General features: G+C 31.1%; 1 protein-coding gene across 1 annotated transcript; it reads left to right on the top strand.

The window, feature by feature from the left end:
• The first annotated feature begins 9,934 nt into the window (after positions 1-9,934).
• On the top strand, positions 9,935-21,909 carry LOC142326396 (cAMP-dependent protein kinase regulatory subunit-like). Its single transcript, XM_075368871.1, has 5 exons — positions 9,935-10,090; positions 12,308-12,508; positions 14,151-14,370; positions 16,120-16,445; positions 21,806-21,909. Exons 2-4 carry the CDS (start codon positions 12,332-12,334, stop codon positions 16,368-16,370), a joined length of 648 nt encoding a protein of 215 aa, XP_075224986.1. The 5' UTR covers positions 9,935-10,090; positions 12,308-12,331; the 3' UTR covers positions 16,371-16,445; positions 21,806-21,909.
• Positions 21,910-22,435: the final 526 nt, after the last annotated feature.

Raw genomic sequence — 22,435 nt, forward strand, 5'->3', positions numbered from 1 at the left:
GAGTGAGGCTGTAGAGTAAGGTCACCCTCAGTATCTCGAGATTTCGCCTAATTAAGGTCTTATTTTTTAAGCACATTTTTTAACAATTAAAAAATAATATTTGCAAAATCGCACCTCACCCCAAAAATGCTGTAAAAAAGTATTTAAAGTGGCCGCTAGTATTGCCACACCCGCCCGAATTAAATACGGTATGCGCGCGCGATTTAGTTAGAATTTTTGAATTAAAAGAACGAAAAAATATTAAATTTAAATAAAATGATAAGCATTTTAAATTAGGTTGTGTGTATAAGCCGTGCATCAGAAACAACCTACAATTGCGGTGTCAGCTATTTTTATTGACTTATATTTGTTTGTTATGATAGATTAATATTTACGTAGTAACTTGTGTAATTGGTGGTACGATATCGTGTTAAAATTATAATGTTTATTTTCAAATCGACTTGTACAAATTTCAAAGCTAAGAATAAAATTTTAACATATTTATTCATTATTTTAAAAAAAATGAACTTTGAACGTTCATTAAAAAAACACTAGCACCAGATTAAATTTTTAAAAAAGGCGCAAAAACTAAATTAATTAAAATAAGTCTTTGGTAAATAGATATTGCTACTTCATGGATCAAAAATCTGATGTGTACATCACATGATTTCCTTGTACGTCTATAAAATTACATATACACATTTTTAAAAGTACATAAAATTTTATTTCATTAATAACTTTTGATATTTTTCATATTTTTTTTTTATTATTTTATTATCGTAAATAAATGTAGAATTAGAGTTTAATAATTATTAATAAATCGATTTATTTAAATTAAAAAAAAACTTAAAAAAAAGGAGATGAACTCTGATTCGAACCGATGTGCCCCTTGTAAGTTCCAAATATTTCATTAATTAAAATTTTATTTGGCTATAACTCTGGAACCGATGAAAATAAGTATCGCTTATGATATAGGTTGAAAAGAGTGTTATGAGAGTTGAAAAGCTCTCGATGAGGGCTTATTATTACTGTAGTTAAGAAAAAGTCCAAAATACAAATTTTGTTGGATTTTGGGCTTTTTTGGACACTTTTGGTTCAGTCGATTGCAGTGAAAAGGAGAGCTGCACAATTTGACATTACAACAGTCATAAATCCAATATTTCGACATATTCGTTTTAAAATGAATATTTCCGTTGAAATCTGAAAACCGAAATTTTTTGTGATTACAATACTTCTTTTACTTCATACAAGGAAGTAAAAAATTTATTTTTTTTCTGAAACTTTTTTAAAGAAACCAGGCAGAGGGAATGGATCTTCTTTGCTAGGAAGTGATTTTGAGGTTTCCTCTTGATGAATTGATCGCCTCCTCTTGAATTTTGTTAAAAGCGATTCTCACTCATCATCAGCCCTTTTTCTTACTTTTAATCCCTTCTGCGAGTAGAGATTTGACGCTGCTACGTTCTTGAAGCTAATTAAATATGCTGAGTCCTGTAAGTCAGTACATTCTTTCCCGACAGAAAATATCAAGATTCAGAAAATATCATTATTTAACTGGGCATTCATTATTATTATTATTATTATACATAATCTGACTGTGTATTCATTATTTAACAGACGTCAGCTGATACCAAGCCTTACGGCTGGAACGCTGTAAAATATAATTTCTTAAAATACATGTAGTTAACATCGACGGTTAGATCCTTGACGTTGTGAATACGGTACATTTAAAAAAAGATTAAATCGGCGAAACGCAATCGAAAAGATTATCAGGTAACAGGTAGCGGCTGTGAATACGGTACATTTAAAAAAAGATTAAATCGGCGAAACGCAATCGAAAAGATTATCAGGTAACAGGTAGCGGCTCTAACCCGCATGTTCATTTTACCTTCCTAGTTAAAATAATGTCGGTCGGAGAGTAATAAAGGTAATGAATATGTATACATAAGACGATAGAATACGAGTAGAATAGAAAAATATTGCTTTTTTAATGTTAATTAAAAAGTTGCATCGACGTAAAAAATTACATAAGTTGGAATATTTCATTTAATTAGCAGATACACTGTTACACGTATTTGCATTTTCGTTTGCACTAATGGAAATTTATATATTCCTCGTGTACGATACGTAACGTAAGAAATTAATGAAATTACTAAGTACTTGTTTTTAGAAGACAGCGCTATTAATTAAATGAAGTTTACATTTAATATCGTTTTAAAATAAACACCTTTCTTAGTTACCTTCACTTTAATAAATTGCATTTCTTATGTATGTTAAATAGTTGTGTACTTATGTCGTAAGAGGTACCTAATTTATTTGTTTGGGAATTGATATTCACCTATAATACAGGAAATTATTTTTTATATATATATATATATACATACATACATACATACAAGATGTTTCTAAAATGGTGGGCTGGCTATACTTTTTCTGATTCTGCTTGTAAAACTAAACAAAAAATATATCCTTACGAAAAATGACAATTTCTCCTTCGTTCACACTCGGTCCGTCATTTTGTTACCTTAGTATAAAAATTTGTATCTCAAGTTCGGATAGAGGAGTCACATTAATATTTGGTAAGCGTCTTGCCGATAAAGTTTTTTAGAAGTAGCAAAAAACCAGGACTTTAGATTTTTTTTTCGCAAATTACAAAATGGCCGCCATGTTTATCTTTCAATCCCTTATTTCTCCATAAATATTAGTTTTCTCGAAATGTATGTTATTGCTAATACGTATATTAAACCTTTTGTTTTGAATAAAATGACACTTTATTTTTTTTAAATCGGCTAACAAGTAGCCGAGTTACGGTAAAAAATTGGTGTAATTTTGTGTCTGTTTTCATTTCCTCTCGCTTTACGTTTAATTCGATTAAATATTTATTTTCTATAAAGAAGAAAGGTTTTGCTGTGTGACGATGCTCATGAAGGAAGAAACCAATAATGATATATATTTGTCGCTTAAAATCTGAAACGATGTAAGATTAGTTAACCTCTAAGAAAGGTTATTAGGAATAAGAAAGTTAGCGGTGCGTAGAATATTCTGTCGAACGGCATAAGCGGTGAATAGAGGATCGATGCTTGGAACTAGGTATTCGTATAAGTCCCCCTTTCATCGTACACAACCAACATTCATTACGAAATTGCACTGTATATATTGGGCGAACCTATCCGTCGAAGTAGTATATTACAGATTGTGCGTAGAGCGCAGGCTACTCTGATGTTCGGTACGTGCACTAATTTGGGTTCGGTGAACGGAAGGTCTAAACCCTTCTTATCGTCTTCCGTTAATAACTTCCTAACTATTAGTCTCAGAGACGTAAATGCGGTGTCGTTTTATAACTAAACTTACACGGTCAGCTCGCCGATGCGATTTTGAGTTTGCGTCACTGGCGAGCGGGTCGGCGGGGAGGAGGCACAGCGCAGATCGGCCAAAACTGGTGCTCTCGCTCATTTCCATTCGGTGTAGCTCATGACTCAGACGTGATAGCGCGAAGTGATTCATATGTTTGTGTTTAGAATTTGTCGAGATAAATCGATTTAAGTAATAATAAGTGTATTTTGGACAATATTTTTGTGTTAAAAAAGTATAAAAACTCAATATGTCAGCCTTAGCCCGCGCAAAAGCCGGCCGGAAATATAAATTACGCATATCTTTGAAAAATTGAAGTTATGGACCACGCACAGGTACCCCGATGTCCGGTGCCGAGCGAGCAAGACTGTTTCCGGAGCGTCGCAAAGCCGGCACGGCGCGAGCACTTTTACCGCTGGTTATTATGCTTTATATCTCTTACTTCTCGTATCGTAGACCGATGTTGAACAAAATTGCAGTCGAATATCAGTCGAAATAAATATCATGTACCATTTAGTGTCTGTTTTATATTAAAATTAAACTTATTACGCAGTCAACGCCTCGTTTTTGTTTCAATCCGATTCACTAAAAGCGACTCGACTTACAGAACGACCAATTTCTCTGTAGAGTTGGTCAAATGAAGGAACTAAAATTTTCCGTCGGAGACTTTCAGTTTTGTTAAATACGATGGTGGTTGTTCCGTTTAACTGTACATATAAGTTTGTCAGTCTGTGGCTCGGAGGAACTTCATCCAACGTCTGCAACGTTTCTGGTTAAATTAACGGCCGTGCGACCCGACATTGCCCCACCCAATTTTTAAAGATTTCTTACTAACAGAAAACAAAAACGGTCATATTTAAAATTGCAGTAATAAATAAAATCACTATTATTTAAATAAAATATGTTAGTTAACGGTATATTATTATTATTATTTTTTTTTCATTTATCAGGCGGTTAATTTGACGTTGCTTGTGTAACAACCAGCTAGATTTCTACACAATACTTGAATACATATTTTATTACAGATGTTGCCATGTGTTATGTTAGATTATTTGACAGCTCGTAGAATATTGGCGTAATGTCATGAGAATCTTAATCTCTTCACATTTTCATATCTTTATAAAATGAACTTAAAATTAGCTCTGTTGTAATTTATTACTGCATTTTTTTTTTATAATTCTAACTCATTAATTTATTTAATACTGAAAAGCCGGATAATGTATTTCTTTCGACTAATTTTGTTGCGCGTTTTTAATAAGTCTGAATTATTAAAAATTACGACTTTGTTAATAATATAAATTGCATTACGTCAAGTGTGTAATGTTTAAGTCTCCCGTTTTTTATTTGATGCTAACGATCGAGGTATAGAGTTTACTTGAAAATCTCATTTTTAATATCTGTTGCCGTTATTTGTGAAGATTCGTTGTATAATATTAATGTATTCTTGCGATTCGTATTTTATTTTTTGTTTTGTTCGTTTGAAGTTCATGAACCTCAAGTGAAAATTTATTATAAAAAAAAATATCCTACTCCTTTCCTCTAATACTACTTAATAAAACGCTATGCAAGATTGTTTTGTATTTTTATATTTTTAATTTTGTTTATCTGTTTTTCTCTATTTATTTACTAAATATTATGGATTTGAGCGGCCAGTTATTTCATTAGGCGATGGGTTACACGTTGTATTATCTGATTCATTGATTAGGCGATGTCATAAATTGTTGAACATTCTGCGCACTTGTTAACCGTGATAATTAACTACTAGCTTTTACTATTACAAAATTTTCATTACTAATATTGAACTTCAACTTCCTTTTCCGGTTTATTTCTGTTATCCGAACTTCAAAAAGTTTTTCTTGTAAGAATCTTTACTAAAGTAAAACTGCATTTAAATAATTTTGATTGAGCTCCCGCTCCTCTTACACCATACTTTATGTGTTTATTTATCTGATCAAAAATTTCTTTATAAACGCACGGTTTTATACGAGTATATACCATTAATAATCGTTTTAAACTTAGGTACCTGTGGGCCGATGTGAGTTATTCTTTTAACATCGGCTTTTTTTAAAAGCTTTTATTTAACTCTCATTATGAATAATCAAATCTTGCAACTGCTATATATTTTGATCTTTTAAATTTAAAAGTTTTAATTCTTTGACGGTTCAAATTTTCACCGAGATGACCTTTAAGGGTTAATAAGATTAAAAATAAAAATTAAATTTAGAAATCTTGCACAAAGTTATTACATTTTGACGGTAATCTGAAAAATTATTAATTATTATCATTATTATAATTGTAATCGTAATTATGAATTCTTTAATAAAAACTTCATAATTAAAATGAAACTTTTAGCGGAAATTAGGCTTAGATTACAAGCAGAATTCGAAGATGAAGTTCAACTATGTGAGAACACGTACAAAGAAAGCGAGTGGGTGCATTTTCCCAGATTGTTACTTGTGGCCAGTCAGTCTCAACTGGAGAGGTTTTTAGTTTTAATTCTATTTAAACTAATATTTATGAAATCTTTTTTACGTTAAATTTTGTTTTGTTTATTAATCGACGAGGAATTAGTTTTGATAATATTGCTTTATTTTAATTAAATTTTTATTAACATTTTATGGTATATGACGAAGTGGTGTTGTATGTAAACGCGGTTAATTTAAGTCGTTTCCGTTATATGACTGGAACATTATGGATTGTAACGTACAGTACAGTGGTTACATACGGTCTTACTAGTTTTGATTTCATGTTATACTGTACGAGAACAAATTAGCGATAGAATATTGTATCTACTTAAATTAATTTACCGAGTATAATTTCATGCTAATTTTTCACTCTTTTATTTGCTTTTTTCCTTTTTCTGTATCGCATTCTATTATAGTAATAATATTGTCAATAATATCTATTCACTTTGCATCTCCTCTTTATGCTGCGTATATTTATCTCTTTCTTTTGTCTATTTAATTTTTAACGTTTATGTTATCTTTACTGTTGCATTATTTTACACCGATACACCATCCGTCTCTACAATTTACATAACTATTATGTTGATTACGGTACAAATTTGAGTGTCATGATTTATTTATAATACATTTTATTGACAATTAACGAGTATCGGTCGTCATTTTATTCTTCGTAATGTATATCGACTAGTAAGTATTCTCTAATAAAAAAATTATCTATCTGTGTTGAAAGATTTTTTTGTAAATTACTTAATAATCGAAGAAAAGTATTGCGATCGTGAAAACCAGTAACTTTTTGAAGCTATCGCAATTTTTGGCGTTTCATTCTTTATCTTTCTTCCTTAAACAACCATTCCTTTTTTTCTTGACTCCTTTCCTCTAAACTCCAGATAAATATTAAACCTACATTTAATATTTATATAAAACGGTGAAAAAGTGTATTATCCCTAATCGCAAAATTATAATATAAATATTTATATTATGCGATAATAAATTCTAATTTTGCAAAAAAAATTCCTTTGTTTGGAATAAAAACACTTTTTTTTAACCGTATACTCGCAAACCTTGTCCAAATGTCTACTCGTTAAAATGAAACCTATAAATAGAAGAGATCGAGTAACCTCATCATTTCTGTCGGAGCTTTCTCATCAAGCGATGTATTTAAGAATTAATACGGGTCCAAATCAGACAAGGCGATGCTCTCTAAAGTTATAACTCTACTAAGAATGATAAATCTGCTCCTTGGCAAAATTTTTCTTACGAGGTCTATCACTGCCCTGTCATGAGTTGTACCTTGCGGTTTGTGAACGGTTACTGCCCGGCTTAATATTAGAGTTAGCATTCTGCGCTCGACATCTCCGTACCCCATTGTCGCCTGAAATGTTGAACGAGCTGGTGAAATGGCTACGCAACCGTCAACATCTTTCATTTTAGGACCGATAGTCTCGTCGATAAATTTTATGGGTACAGCTTCCAGTAAATATCCTTCCTCGTATATCAAACCGAAGCGGTGAGAAAGTTGCTCTTGCATTTCGTTTGACAAACGTGTTTGTGTAGTAAATATCACTTTCAAACATTTTAAAATGGCGACCATCTTATATTTATTATTATTAATCTACTATTATTATTTATTTTTAGTAATTTTTATTATATTTAGTGGAGGAAAATTATCAGCTTGCATAACGGTGCGCAAGCGTACTGCCGGGTTAATTGTCTGCAATAACTCGATTGTTTGTCAATGGATTTTTACAAATGAAGTGTCATTTTGTTCAAAATAAAACGCTTAATAAATTTTGTAAAAATAAAAATTTAATCGAATAAATAATTACAAAGATAATGAAGATTAAAAAAATTTGAAATTTTTGAAGGTGACGTTTTCAAAATTTTTTTTTTTGTATAATATGACAGTAGTCGTAGATTTGTCAAACTTAATTAAAGTAGGTTGTTTACCCGATCCTGAAAAATAATTTTTTTTTGTTGAAAATCACAAAATGGCCTTCCGAATAAAAACAAAGCAAAATAGGACTTATGTCTCGATATGAACTTTTTTGCTCATTTTGGTATCCAGAATCACTTCCTGAAGTTTGGTTAATGCGTCCCGGAACACCCGTATAATGCAAACCCTACTTCAAACAATGCAAAATCGGCAATAGCCGTTTTAGTACAATAAAATGAGTTCTACAAAAATATAATATAACAATAAAATGCGACGTAAAAAAATATGATATAAGAATACTTTATAGATGCTTAGGTACATATATTATCATCAAGTACATATGCCCTAGCGAACTCAAGATTAGTTATGATGATGAGACGCTCTTGAGATCTCATTTTACTTGTGAGAATCCCGTTTAGTCGCCTAGCGATCGGTTGAGGTACTACTAATTTTACGTAAATTTATGTAGGCTGGCACCGACTTCAAAAATAGCTATTTGTTGTAAATACTTCTACTTTTTTTTTGTCTTCAGTCATTTGATGCAGCTCTCCAAGATTCCCTATCTAGTGCTAGTCGTTTCATTTCAGTATACCCCCTACATCCTACATCCCTAACAATTTGTTTTACATATTCCAAACGTGGTCTGCCTACACAATTTTTTCCTTCTACCTGTCCTTCCAATATTAAAGCGACTATTCCAGGATGCCTTAGTATGTGGCCTATAAGTCTGTCTCTTCTTTTAACTATATTTTTCCAAATGCTTCTTTCTTCATCTATTTACCGCAATACCTCTTCATTTGTCACTTTAATCCACCCGTCTGATTTTTAACATTCTCCTATAGCACCGCATTTCAGAAGCTTCTAATCTTTTCTTCTCAGATAATCCGATCGTCAAAGTTTCACTTCCATTTAAAGCGACGCTCCAAACATATACTTTCAAAAATCTTTTCCTGACATTTAAATTAATTTTTGATGTAAACAAATTATATTTCTTACTGAAGGCTCGTTTAGCTTCTGCTATGCGGCATTTTATATCGCTCCTGCTTCGTCCATCTTTAGTAATTCTACTTCCCAAATAACAAAATTCTTCTACCTCCATAATCTTTTCTCCTCCTATTTTCACATTCAGTGGTCCATCTTTGTTATTTCTACTACATTTCATTACTTTTGATTTGTTCTTGTTTATTTTCATGCGATAGTTCTTGCGTAGGACTTCATCTATGCCGTTCATTTTTTCTTCTAAATCCTTTTTACTCTCGGCTAGAATTACTATATCATCAGCAAATCGTAGCATCTACGATTTAATTAATAAATAAAAATATTATTTGTAACTTTTTAATACTATTATTTTTTGATATCGGTTTTTATTTTTAAAATTATTTTATAATCTAAATGTATTTACATTAAATGGCTATTATAGTAATCGCTAGGCTCTGTGTTTTGAAAGCGCTTCTCGATTAAAACTTTGTTTTTTATATTTGTATATTTATAAAATTATACGAAATGAACTATCGGTCACTAATGATCATTGTAAATAAACTTTATTTTTGATATTTTATTGAAAGTAAAACGCATTATTTTATTCAGTGCGTGTTTTTTTTAAGCATATCACTTTGATCTTGCAAAATTTTATAAACTAAATAAATGTCCAACTGTATTAACTATATCTTTATTAGAGTGTTTGTATTTACTTTAACATTTTCTATTTTACTCATTTTTCCATCTCTTCATGTAATATGACTTCCTGGTTTCTAGATCGTATGATCTCAGGTTCGATTTCTAGCAAAGGTCTGCTGTTTATTCACGTATCTTTTCATACTATTTTCACCATTACATTTTACGTTTCATTTTCATCATTGAAATACTAGTATTTGCAAACGCTTGTTCCAGGTTGTAGCGATTCATTCTATTTACTGAAGATTCGGTTAGATCTATCTGCTAAGATAAATTGATAGAACATTTTGCGTTGTAATCTTACTTGTATTTTACATAATTCTTACTTAATGACACGCATGAAGTATCATTCTGTGAACGTCTGAGAAGCTGTTTGAATTTATTGCAGAAAATAAGTTAATTATTTTAATAATTACTGGATTTGAAATAAATTTAACCGATAATTTATGAAGACCGTGTTTCTGAAGACACGATTGTTTCTTTAATTTTGAATTTATGTTTCACAGGTATAATTTATATTTTAATTTTTTTCTAGGAGCAAGCGCATGATGCAAAACAACAAGCTCAATCTCCTGAAGATACAGAAGATCTTTCTCCCCTACCGTCTCAGGCCCAAAGACCAGCTCAGCGGCGAGGTGGCATCTCAGCTGAACCTGTGACGGAGGAGGATGCCACCAGCTATGTTAAGAAGGTATACAAAAGTAAAAAATTAGCTATAAATATTATAAGGGAACGGTGTAAAAATAATTACTATTTATTATTTTAAACCCTTTAAAATGATGATTCATTTATAAAGATATGTCGAGTAGAAATATCTTATTAATTTTCCACTCTTTCTGATTTCTTGAAATTCACAAACATCACCGTGCAAGAATGTAAAATCCATATCAAACAACAACACTGATTTTTACTTACCTGCTGAAATTATGGTTTTCATAAAGCCTTTATTTCGAGAACTTTGTAGTATGCAACTTATAGAAAGTTTTTCACAGGTGAAACACAGAATCGTAACGAATCGTTCAATAATATGTTGTCACTGTTATCATAGATAAACTTTAGTTGGATTAAATACCCTAGCGGTTACAATTTTTAATGAAGACGGTGCCAGGAAATGTTTACACTTTGAGAATTCAGTTTAGAACCAAAGTTACACGTAAATTGCACTCGACTTCGATTTCATATGGCGATAAACTTAGGCGAGAAAAAGTAGTGAGTAAAAAGAAATTAGAGGTCTTGTATACAAAAGGGGATGCTGATAACCCTTTTAGAGATTTATTGAAAGCGATAACTTTCTAAAAAAATTAACCTCTCTGCAGCCTATTAACAGTCAATACTTGAGACAAATAGGTAACGTTTTATGAACTTTCTTTGGTGGTGTAAATATTATTATATAACAAATCCATCTCTATTAAAACAGAAAAAAGAACCATTTTTTTTTTTTTTTGCCAATCTGTGTAGGAAAGTGTGGCACGTCTGCTTTTCATCTAGAAGGTTTGAGGGTTCAAATTCTGATCAGTCTTGAAATTTTTTTTAACAATACTACAAAATTCATTTGTTATCAAAAAAGAAAGAAGTAGGGTAGCTGTAATTGGTGTAGGCATCTATTTACTAGACAGAGAATAAATAAGTAACAGTCCACCAGAATAGAACTTGTTTTAATGTTTGTAATAAAATACCAACTTTCAAAAAATGTTTCAACCGATTGTTTCAGATTTACAAAATCAATATTACCCTTTCATGAATTAAGTAGTTAATACTAAGCAAAAATTAATGTTTTCAAATAGTATCGATTAACATCTTAGAAATTATTTTGTTTTATTTATGTATTTGCTTTACTATTATGTCAGTTATTTTGTTTGTTTTCACATAGACCTTAATCAATTTTTATGAATGCTGTGATCTGTCTTTTTCTATAGATTCCTTTAATATTTTCCTGTTAATTTTCGGGAAATTTTTGTTTTTATTGATGGAGAGCATTTCTTACTCATTTCTAATGGGTTCTTTAATATTGCATAATTATGTACAGATTTGAAAAATATATTTATTATTGCATATTTTTTTATATCCAATAAAAAAATTTTATTTGTAAATTAGATTGGCTTCTCTTTCTTTTCTGTAACTATAAACTGACTTTCATTTTGTAGACCTTATATCAATCTATTCATTTGTAGACTATATTATTAGAAATTTGAATATCGGTGTGAATTTATGCATAAAAATAGGAATACTACCCATCATTTCTTAAATTCATGGGCCTAAGAAATTTTCTTAAGTATTACTCTCACCAGTGGAATTTTTTTTACTCTATATTGTCATCTTACATTTTATGATGCTGCTATTTAAACACCTGTTTGCATCAACTTTTTCATTTTAATGAAAAAATTAGGTTAGAAGTTAATTACTTTCTCTAAAATTAAATCCATATGTTTGTTTGTTTGTTGATCTATTACTAATGCATTGTATTACTATAATATTACAATCGCTATGAAAAACCATCAATCAATTTTGATATTACTTGAACCGCTAAGGAATTATCTTCAAAGTATTAAACTGTAAACACCTTAATGGTTAATTAACTTGCCGATTAGTACAGTAAATTTTTATTATTAAAATAATAAAGATTTAAAGATTATTATTTAAATTTCTAATATTCTGTTTAAAATGTAATGTATCTATTGTATTATGTTTAGGTACTACTGCCTGCAAGATGGATATGCTGTCTGTAGCATTAATTAAAGTGTATAGATAAAAGTATAATGTAATGTACCTTTTTCAATCTTCTAAACTCCCTTTGTAACTTCTATATTCTTTTTTTGGAGTTATCGATTGTGTTAATTCTATTTTGTGATTTTTTTATCTATCAATGATAAAATTATATTAATTTGCTTGTAATTTGAATTTATTCTAGGTGGTTCCAAAAGACTACAAAACCATGGCTGCATTATCAAAAGCGATTGCCAAAAATGTACTATTTTCTCATTTAGATGAAAATGAGAGGTCTGACATATTTGATGCTATGTTTCCAGTTAATTTTCTTCCAGGGGAAGCTATCATTCAGCAGGGCGATGAAGGAGATAATTTTTATGTCATCGATCAGGGTGAAGTCGAGGTAAGTTTATGTTGTTTAAATGACGATTGTCTGGTTATTAATATGTAGCATTAAGAAGTTCTGATTATGAAACTTTTGCGATTTAAAATTTATAAAACATACTGAATTACACTTCTTTTTGTTGTTTTACTTCTAAACATTTCCCTTTCCTGTATTTTTAGTATTTTTCAGTTTTTTTATATATGAGATATCCTCATAAATTGCTGCCAAAATAATTTTATTTTTTGTATGTGCTACTTTTTCTTTGTTTAGTATTTTATTTATACAGAATTATCATAAAAGAATGGTTCGGTTTTGAACACGGTTTAAATTAAAACAGAATTACTTACAGTTTATATTTTTTATTTTTCAAATTTGTCATCTCAAACATTTTTTTACATAATTAATAAATTTCAATATGTGTGCCCTTAGTCGCTCGACAAATGTCCAAACGATACTCAACTTCTCTCCAAACATTAGTTAACATTTCTTCGTTAACAGTTGTCATTGCTTCATTAATCCTGTTTTTTAAGCGGTTTAGGTCGTGAATTTTTTGTGTATAAACAACGCTTTTGATGTACCCCCACAAGAAAAAATCGCAAGGTGTCAGGTCTGGACTCCTTGGAGGCAAAAGTATGGGTCCTTGCCGGCCTATCCATGGATCTCCAAATTTTTTGTTCAAAGTGTCCGTGACCGATGCACTGAAGTGCGGGGGAGCACCATCTTGTTGGAAATGAAGTTGCTGAGGAAAGCAATAATTGGTTAACATGTCAAGATACACAACTCCATTAATTGTTTTTTCAGCAAATAAGAAACGCCCTGTTACACGATTTTTCATCACGCCACACCAAACATTAACTTTAGGCAAATCGCGTTTTTCTCAATAATTGCGTGTGGGTTTTCAGAGCCCCATATTCGTGAATTGTGTCTGTTAACACATCCATTCACATGGAATGTAGCTTTGTCTGTAAAAATTATATCATCTAAAAATGATTTGTTTTCACTTATTCTGTCCAACAGTTCAACAGCGAAATTGTAACGTTTTACACCATCATCGGGTTTCAATTCCTGCAGTATCTGGATTTTATAAATGTGTAATTTCAGTTTTTTATGTAAAACTTTGTGAACTGTTGATTTTGGAATACCTAATTTGACGATTCAATGACGCTCTGGGATGGACCTCCCAGAACTTCTAATTGCCGATCGTCTAATTAGTTCAACCGTTTCTTCTGGTACACTTGGTCTGCCGGTTGATTTCTGTTTCTTAACTGATCCAGTTTCTTTGAATCGTTTGAACCAAGGTGTTATGTTATTTTTGTGTGTTGGATCTCTTCCGAATTCACGTCGAAATGCACGTTGAACTAAAATTATGGATTTTAATTCAGCCATAAATAAAACACACTCTGCTTTGTCTTTATCCGAGAACATAGTAACTCACTAAACTCACCGCAACAATACAAGAACTGACGTTGTGGTTACAACTGCTGATAAACAAACTTTTGGGTTGGAGGCTTTCAGGGATACCAATATAAGTTCTAGAAATTTCCCTACAATCTTCCTATGAATTACTGAAACGACACCATTCTTTTATGGTAATCTTGTATTTTGTTTTATTGAAACTTAGTTGTTTAAACCCAAATGAAGTACGGTTATTTTATTACAGGTTTATGTGAATTCTGAACTGGTTACAACAATCGGTGAAGGTGGAAGTTTTGGAGAATTGGCTCTTATTTATGGAACACCCAGGGCAGCTACTGTTCGTGCAAAAACAGGTGTTAAATTGTGGGGCATTGATAGAGATTCTTACCGTCGTATCCTTATGGGCTCAACAATACGGAAACGCAAAATGTATGAAGAATTTTTGTCTCGTGTCTCCATACTCGGTTTGTACAAATTCTGTCTTTTTATTTTATTTACTTGTGTTTACCTTGTATTTTAATGTCTGTAGTAATTCATTATTTTAGTAGTTGCTATCTACATATCCAATATTCTAAGATGTGGTGTAGAAAAAGATGATATTTTTGCTTTTTTATAGTAACCTGCATTACATTTTCAAGATTCATAAATTCGTATGATTAAATCATTGCCACCAGTTTGAACTGGATTTTTAAAAGCCAATGAGCGCACACTTTGTGCTCAGTTTTTCCAGTTGGTAATTAAGATAATAGATATACCTAACTCTTCTTTGTTGTAAAATTTTATAGTGTCATACTCAATTCATCAACAGTAAATGAAGCACAAGGTACTTTTTCCAAAGGGATTTCACTTCCTACCAGCCAAATACCATTTCATAGTTTTTCACAGTAGCTTGATCAGTTGCTACACAATATACCCTTTTTATTCCTTAAAGTGAGCACATTTTTGTGTTCATTGTGACACTCATACCATTGGTTCCTTCAAGATATGCTTCCTCAGAAAAAATGCAATTTCTTATTCTTTTTTGCTAACTTCATAAAATACAAATAATGATAAACTCATTTACATGAAGTACAAATTTGCAAACGAACTGGACACATGCTAACCTTGAATTAAGAAATTAATTGAATTAATGTTACATAAATAAGATTTAATGTTTGTATTATTGATATGATGAAGCTGCAGAATATCAATAACGGTAGCCAATTACTAGTAATCTAAATTTTACATAAATCTGTAAACAAATTAAAGCTAAAATATGTTCTAATTTAAAATTATAAATCTATTAATAATAATTTATTTAGAAATAATGTTTTAGATTATTTAAATTATCAAGGTTTGGACTGAGTATTGCAGTTACGTCCAGAATGTTTGTCAAAAATATTCTGTTTCCTACCATGGAACCAGTCTGGTTTAAGGGTAACAGGGTTGTTTCACAACAATGGTTATACATTTGGCCCCTGAATTCTTTAAAATAAAGAAAGAAAATATAAAAACAGTGTGGAAAAAACTTGGGGCAAGGTAAAATAAATTATTGAACTTTTTTAAATTAAATTTACGTGACATATTCTGTTAACGAATTAAGTATAAATAAATAATTATTTTTCATTTTATTTATGAAAGTTTATTTTACTTGTTAAAGATATTTAAAATTATTTAGTATTATTTATAAGAATGAGAAAATAAAAATTTCATCAAAATTGTATAAACCATTGTATCAAAATGGTTCAACTTTGAAATTTCTGAAAACAGTATTGCGACTATTAGTGTTGTGGCTAAAATTATAGTTTTTGATTCCACTTTTTACTGGATTTTTCCTGTTTGTAATTACATAAATTGCAGATTAAATTTTGATGAAAATTTATGTATCATCGATCTGCTTTGAAAATTGTTTACATTGTGTCTTATTTTGGTAAGAATTGTTGTATGCATTTCTGTATTAGTTAAGAATGACAGTATTTTATACTCTTTTTAATATTATTGTTTAAAAAAGGGTTACTCTAACATTTCTTAAATTTCTTTATTTAATTTTTATACTGTTTGCTTTTTCTACTCTTTATCTTTGTTTATTTTTATATTTTTTTGTTTTTTACCAAAGTCATCGCATCACACTTGTGTGATAATTTGTCTAATTTTATTTTTTGATATTAATAGATAGACAGCCTGCTAGTCTGTTTATGCTTTAGAAAAGTAATACAGTAAATTTTATTTTACAGAGAGTTTAGATAAGTGGGAGAGATTAACAGAAGCAGATGCCTTAGAGCCAGTTTCATTTGAAGATCGTGAGACAATAGTACGACAAGGTGAGCCTGGAGATGACTTTTATATCATTGTTGAAGGTACAGCACTCGTCTTACAGTATAGAGCAGAGGGAGAAGAACCAACGGAAGTCGGACGATTAGGACCTTCAGATTATTTTGGTATATCTTTTTTCACATTGTGCTTTATCACTTACACTTCATCATGAAGTTACATATAGTTAACGAGCTGCAACTGTTGTGGCAAAAGGACCTCTCAAATGTGTTAAATTAGATAGAGCAAGGTATGATTCATTTTAAATCAGTTTTATTATATTATTATTTATTATATATTCAAGATATAATCAGGCAAACATTACTTTCTCTTCAACATGTTTTCAGCCATTTAACAATGAAGGTATTGATTTGACAGTGAAATAAATTACGTGGTTTAAGATTCTAGGTTTTGGTCAATCTTTTGAAAGTTTTATTACATTAAGAATTGAATGTCACTAATGTCTTCCATAAATATTTGATATCTCTCCAAATCCCCTAATAACCTATTGCGCAACACATTTGATTAGCCTGTATCTTTCCTTGTTAGCTACATCCCATTTGGACTGCTATCACTGTATCTAGAAGAAAAATCTAAGACGATGCCTTATATCCCCTCCTGGTAACAGTCGTCCCTAAACTTTGGCAGCTACTCGTGATAATGAGCATTGCATCAGAGGAGACAGTTTTATAACTCAAACAGACTCATAGAAACATCCTTTTCTGGATCTGCTTAAGGTCAGTCTGTTATACTGTCACATTTTATTTGTCCTTCTCCTAAGGGAGAGAATCTCGCTCATTTCCAGAGGGAGGTGATATCAGCTCCCTCCCTAACTCAGTGAGTGTGGCTGGCCCTTTGCTCTCTGCTGAATTTACAACTACGTAAGTAGAACAATGATCTAAACTGAGGTCATCATCCATCAGGACCCATTGTTGTTCTTCCTAATGAGGTGTCCCCCTGACTTAACCTTCCCTATTTTGAGGAGCTGGGATATAATTAACCTATTTTGAGGGGTGTCAAGGTATTGGGACTTCTCCTTGACCCTCTTGGCATACCTGGTGTCACTAATTGCTAAATGATGGATCAGAACAATGTTTCCGTCATTGACAGAGAACATAGACGCTTTTAATTTCAGTGGTCATGACAAATAGCTCCAAGGGCCATCTCCTTGACACTAGCTGAGCAACCTCATCATCAGGAACTCCCTTGAGCAGAGTACTAACATCTGAAACATCAACCTTTTTTCATTCTTGTAACGTACATGGACGTGATCTATTCACACGGCCGGTATCTCCCAGATTCCTCTTAAGTGGAGCTAGCTGAGTCATGAGCCTTCCCAGTTCCACATCAGCCTGCTTCAGTTCTCACTTAGCATTCTTACCTATGTGACCATGGATCATTATACTAATGTCCATGATCCTGATGAAAAGCTTGTCAAATAAAAGGGATGCAGTACCCTGTCTCCCAGCCTCTCCTATCCCAGTGACAGTAATACAATGGTCTTGGACGGTGTGGACAAACATAAATTGAAAGGATCATCCTTTTCATATTAAAAAAAAACTGTTCAAAGTCGCCCGCCGTAACTCCAGGGTGTTGGGACTTAGCACCAAGAAAGTCCAAAGTAGCTCTCTCTCGTTCAGTAACGCGAGAGAACTATGGTTGCATAGCAGCTGAAAACAAGTTTGTTGGGAACTTGTTTAATTATATCTGTTTATAATATTTCACTATATCAATCATATATATTGCTGTTTATATTTTGGTACCATTTGAAAGGAAGGATCTATGTCCTCTTTTTTTTTTTACACTAAATTTTTTAAAAATTATGTTTTGTATATATTGTAATTTAATTTTTTTTATTACATTAGAACAATTATTATTTGACATAATGGGATCAAGGAAAAAATAATAGTCCATAGTTCAATCTTTTTCATTACATTTGAAGACTTTTGTATCTAAAGTTTTTTTTGCAATGATATAACTTACCTAATCTAATGATGTGTTTGTGTAATTTGCTTTAGTGCTGATTTAAAAAATAGTAATGTGTATCATGAATGGTATGATGAAGGCAAAAAAATTTATATGTAGATAGGTAACAACAAGCTTCTATCAAGTTGTTCACCATTTATATTTACTTGGTTGTTTATACTGTATATTTTTTTATATGTATTGTTTTTCTGTAGGTAATTGTTAGACAAATTTTACACGAAAGATTATAGCAAATGTTTATGTCTTTTTATTTTTACATTTATTGTTTTCAGTTTTAAGTATTCATATTGGAGCATGTATTATTTATTCAGCTTTCTTGGGTGTATCCAGAGGGGGGTAGCTGCAGCTGGACTCCCTTATAAGATTGAAAAAAAAATTTATAAATAAATTTTTGAAAAATTTATAAATAAATTTTTGAAAAATTTAAAATTAAACTAAGTTGAAAAAACTAATTACACAATAGGGACACTCTCACCACCTATGAGAAGATTTAAGAACTACTGTTACACATCAGCACCATCTAACTTGTGGCAACAAAAGTTTTCTAAAATAGTCTCATCACTCTAGTTTCATTTCACAACACGACAGGAATATTACTGAAGCAATTACCAATTATATAAGAGCTCATGCATTTTTGGTTAGTCGGTGCAGTTGTTACTGCCACACAGGTATATAAGTAGTAAAAAAGCTGCAATTTTTTACGGCTGTAAAGTCTTTTTTATTTGTGTCGGCCTCCTGCCAGCCACTTAATTATAATGAATGAATATTACCATTTTTTAGTAAGTAGCATACTGTGACATCTATTATGTGCTTTTATTTAACTTACAATGTATGTACCATAAATTTACATAAGCGCGACTTGCTTTAAAAGCATATAACTTAGAATCTGTTATTCTTAATTTTTTGATTATCTTTCTATGCTTGCAAGTATTATGCCACTAGGGATTCTTTAGATCTTTCAACATAAAATAAGAGTTTTGTATTTCAGTTTATAATATTTGTCAAGTTCTTCTAAATAATCAATACTATTGATGAACAATTAAAAGTAATTCAAAATGTGGCTTAATTACCAATATTGCTTTTTGGCAATTGCTCGATTATTATATCTGTAAAATCAGCTCGTTTCTAGTTTATCTTGAAGTTGTTAGTAAAGAAAGGAAAATATTTAATTAACTTGTGACAAATTTATAATTATGATATGAGTATATGGAAATATCTGTTTTGGGGTCCCTGAGTCCAAAAAAGTGGTTTTTAAAAAAATGTCTATGTCTGATAAATCTTCTATTGATGATTCTTCCATAAGTTATTAATTTTATAATAAGAGTAATATTTTTGAATTAAGTTCAACTAGTATAGTCATATACCTTATAAATATCAATTTTGACAAAAATGTCAGTTGGAACCTTCCTTGTCAAACCAATGCAGTGAGATGTCACATCTGCATCCTCATCAATATCTGGTCAAAAAATTAAATTAATTTTTTTTGTAGTAAATTTAAAATAAAAAAAAAAAAAGCAGCAGCAGCAATGAGAATGAGGATTAAGGAAGTACCAACCACCTTCTGAGTCAAACACTGCAACTGTGGGGCCTTCTTCTACAGTTCAAACCAATGTGCAACACAGTGAAAGTGAAATTAAAGACAATGGTTGTCACGTAGATGATATTGGAGAATTTGTCGACTGGGTGAGCACTAACCGGTTGATAAGAAAAAACATCTCTTGGAAAATGTTGGGTACCTTTAAAGAACTACATTTTTGTGGCAGATGCCAAACAGAGGAAATAAGTACTATCAAGCATTCATTTAGCACTCTTCGTCAAATTAAAACATGGCTAAGAAGCACCATTGGTGATTACTGGTTAAATGAGTTAGTTATGTTAAGCATTCATCAACAATGGGTTTTTGCTAACAAGGAGCAATTAGTTGAAGCTGTGGTTAGGCAATTTTTATATAATTCTCACAAACTATTGTTATAAAATTAAATTTTTTTAAAATAAATATTTCGTTCTTCTTTTTTGATTGTGTTTTTGTGTAACTCTTCCTCCATAAAAGAAATTAAATTCAGAAAGCTGAATTTTTCTGTTTTGAGAACCCTGTGAGCTTTCATAGGTTCCCTGAGAGGGGTTAAGAGATGGTGTATTCCATTTCGTATACTTTATGTCACAAAAAGATAAAGAGCAGATGGGTCTTTTATATTAATACCTTTCATGGAAGATTATTTACTTTGTTCGCATGAAAATCCTCACATCATTTCTGAAGTTTCACATTAATTACTCATACATTGTAGTGTTTTTCATACTTTTTTAATAAACACAAAGTTATGTACCTTGTTATAGTTAATACATTTTGTGCAATCTAAAATGATTGTGTTTTTTAAAGCAACATATGTTTAATATTTTCATTGTAAAGAATGTAAGTATTAAATTTAACTGTAGTTTATGATTGAATCATTGTTTGTGACCATTATAATTTTTACATATGTTAAATATATCACAAGCTTGTTTTTATGAAAAATCCTTTTCTCTTTACTTGAACCAGAAAAATTAGGTGCCAACTGCTAGCAGGTTATTCTCATTAAGCCTCGAACCAAGCAATTCTGAATTTTCTTTGGTTAGATGTAAGTCTTGAACCAAATCGTTTAGTTCAGACTGTGAATAAAGATCTGATGCACAGATATCTCTGGGTTCATGCTCCTTGATGTTAAATTCATTTAAATCACTTATGGAACTGTCTATTTCAGGTAAATTTTTTGGTGGAATTGGTACTGGTACACGCTTATTCCGTTCATGTTTTTAGGTTAGCTCTAGGAGCTAGTTAGGACACTGGTCGCTAAACTGTTTCGAGGCTCAGTAGCCATTTGTGGCCCAGACATTCATTCGGTCTTATGCTTTAGGGCGACCAAATAGGGTGGTGGCAGGAGAAATGCCAAGCAAACCAATTGCCTTTCCACTATGTTCACCACAAATGTAACAAAAAGAATTTGCAGAATTTTTATAGCCTGTTGAAGCCATTTTGAAAATGGAAAGTTTGCTTTATGGTCTGAAAATATATTCTCCACCAACAAAAATGCATTTGATCACCAGAGGACAGAAAAAAAATTAGTTTACACACACTGATGGTTGAAGCAGCACTGATAGTAGTTGCATGGTGAATGAGCGGTGCGGATGGCTGCCAATAAACATGTTACATCTTGTTAAGTCTTGTCACAACCTGTCGGACAAGCTCTTACACTGTCTAGTCATCTTCAACCCAAACCCTCCCGTCCTCCTCTTCAAACCACTCGGCTGTTTAGCTATAAGAATGTATAGTATAAGCTAAAAAAGTGAAGATATATTAATTTATTACAAAAAAAATAAAAATCTTTATGTCTGTTTTATTGTATCACATTTTCACAATCTTTCAACTTTTTACAAATTTTGATATTTGCAGTTTGTGAAAAGTCTTGACGTGATGGAAAAATGAAGGTTATTTCCAGATTCAGCACTAAAAAATACATAGGAATTAATTATCAGACATTAAAAAACATTCCAGAACCCAAATTTTGATATATATTATTATTGTCATTATTTGATATATATTATTATATTTTATTTGTGATATTGATGTATTGAACTCTTCTATTTCAGATTTGAACGTGTTCTTGGTCCTTGCGCAGATATATTAAAACGCAATATCACTCAATATAACAGTTTTGTTTCACTCTCAGTTTAGTTAACATAACAGTTGGTAAGTTATTATATAATGATATTAAACGAGATAGAATTATAAAAATTTATCTGAAACTAGAATTGAATAATAGCGAGTGAAAGTTAAACAAGAACAAACTAAAGTTAAATAACAAAGTTTACCAAGAGGTGGAAAGATTGAGAAGGATTTTTCCCATCACAAGTACATAGTACGTCCAAAAATTATTATGATATTTAAAAATCTGCACATATGAATTCATTAGAATTCATCTGTGCAGATTACAGATGTTGAAATTTGTTGAAACTCAAAGAAGAGAACTAAATTGTAAAATATTGGTCCACAACATTTTTGTTCATTCTATGTATAAAGTCATTGTTCACCAAATATGATTGTTGATTTCAAATTTTATCGCTTTGGGGTGTTTGCTCTTCTTTCATTCATTCAAATCCATTTCCTAACTGTATTTCACAGTACATTTTCACAAATCTGTCAAATTTTATTACACTGCTTATTCCTAGCGTTTTGAAGAAGGCTTGTTTTTGTTTGCAGGCTTGTTTTCGTAACTGACA

Source organism: Lycorma delicatula, chromosome 6 (genome assembly GCF_047948215.1).
Source record: "Lycorma delicatula isolate Av1 chromosome 6, ASM4794821v1, whole genome shotgun sequence".
NCBI classification, from domain to species: Eukaryota; Metazoa; Arthropoda; class Insecta; order Hemiptera; family Fulgoridae; genus Lycorma; species Lycorma delicatula.

What these genes read in the sequence shown, in the direction of transcription:
- LOC142326396 (XM_075368871.1), top strand. Translation starts at nt 12,332, where the DNA reads ATGGCTGCATTATCAAAAGCGATTGCCAAAAATGTACTATTTTCTCAT. An exon ending in TCGATCAGGGTGAAGTCGAG is followed by an intron (nt 12,509 to 14,150) that starts GTAAGTTTATGT and finishes ATTTTATTACAG; the next exon opens with GTTTATGTGAATTCTGAACT. An exon ending in GTCTCGTGTCTCCATACTCG is followed by an intron (nt 14,371 to 16,119) that starts GTTTGTACAAAT and finishes TTTATTTTACAG; the next exon opens with AGAGTTTAGATAAGTGGGAG.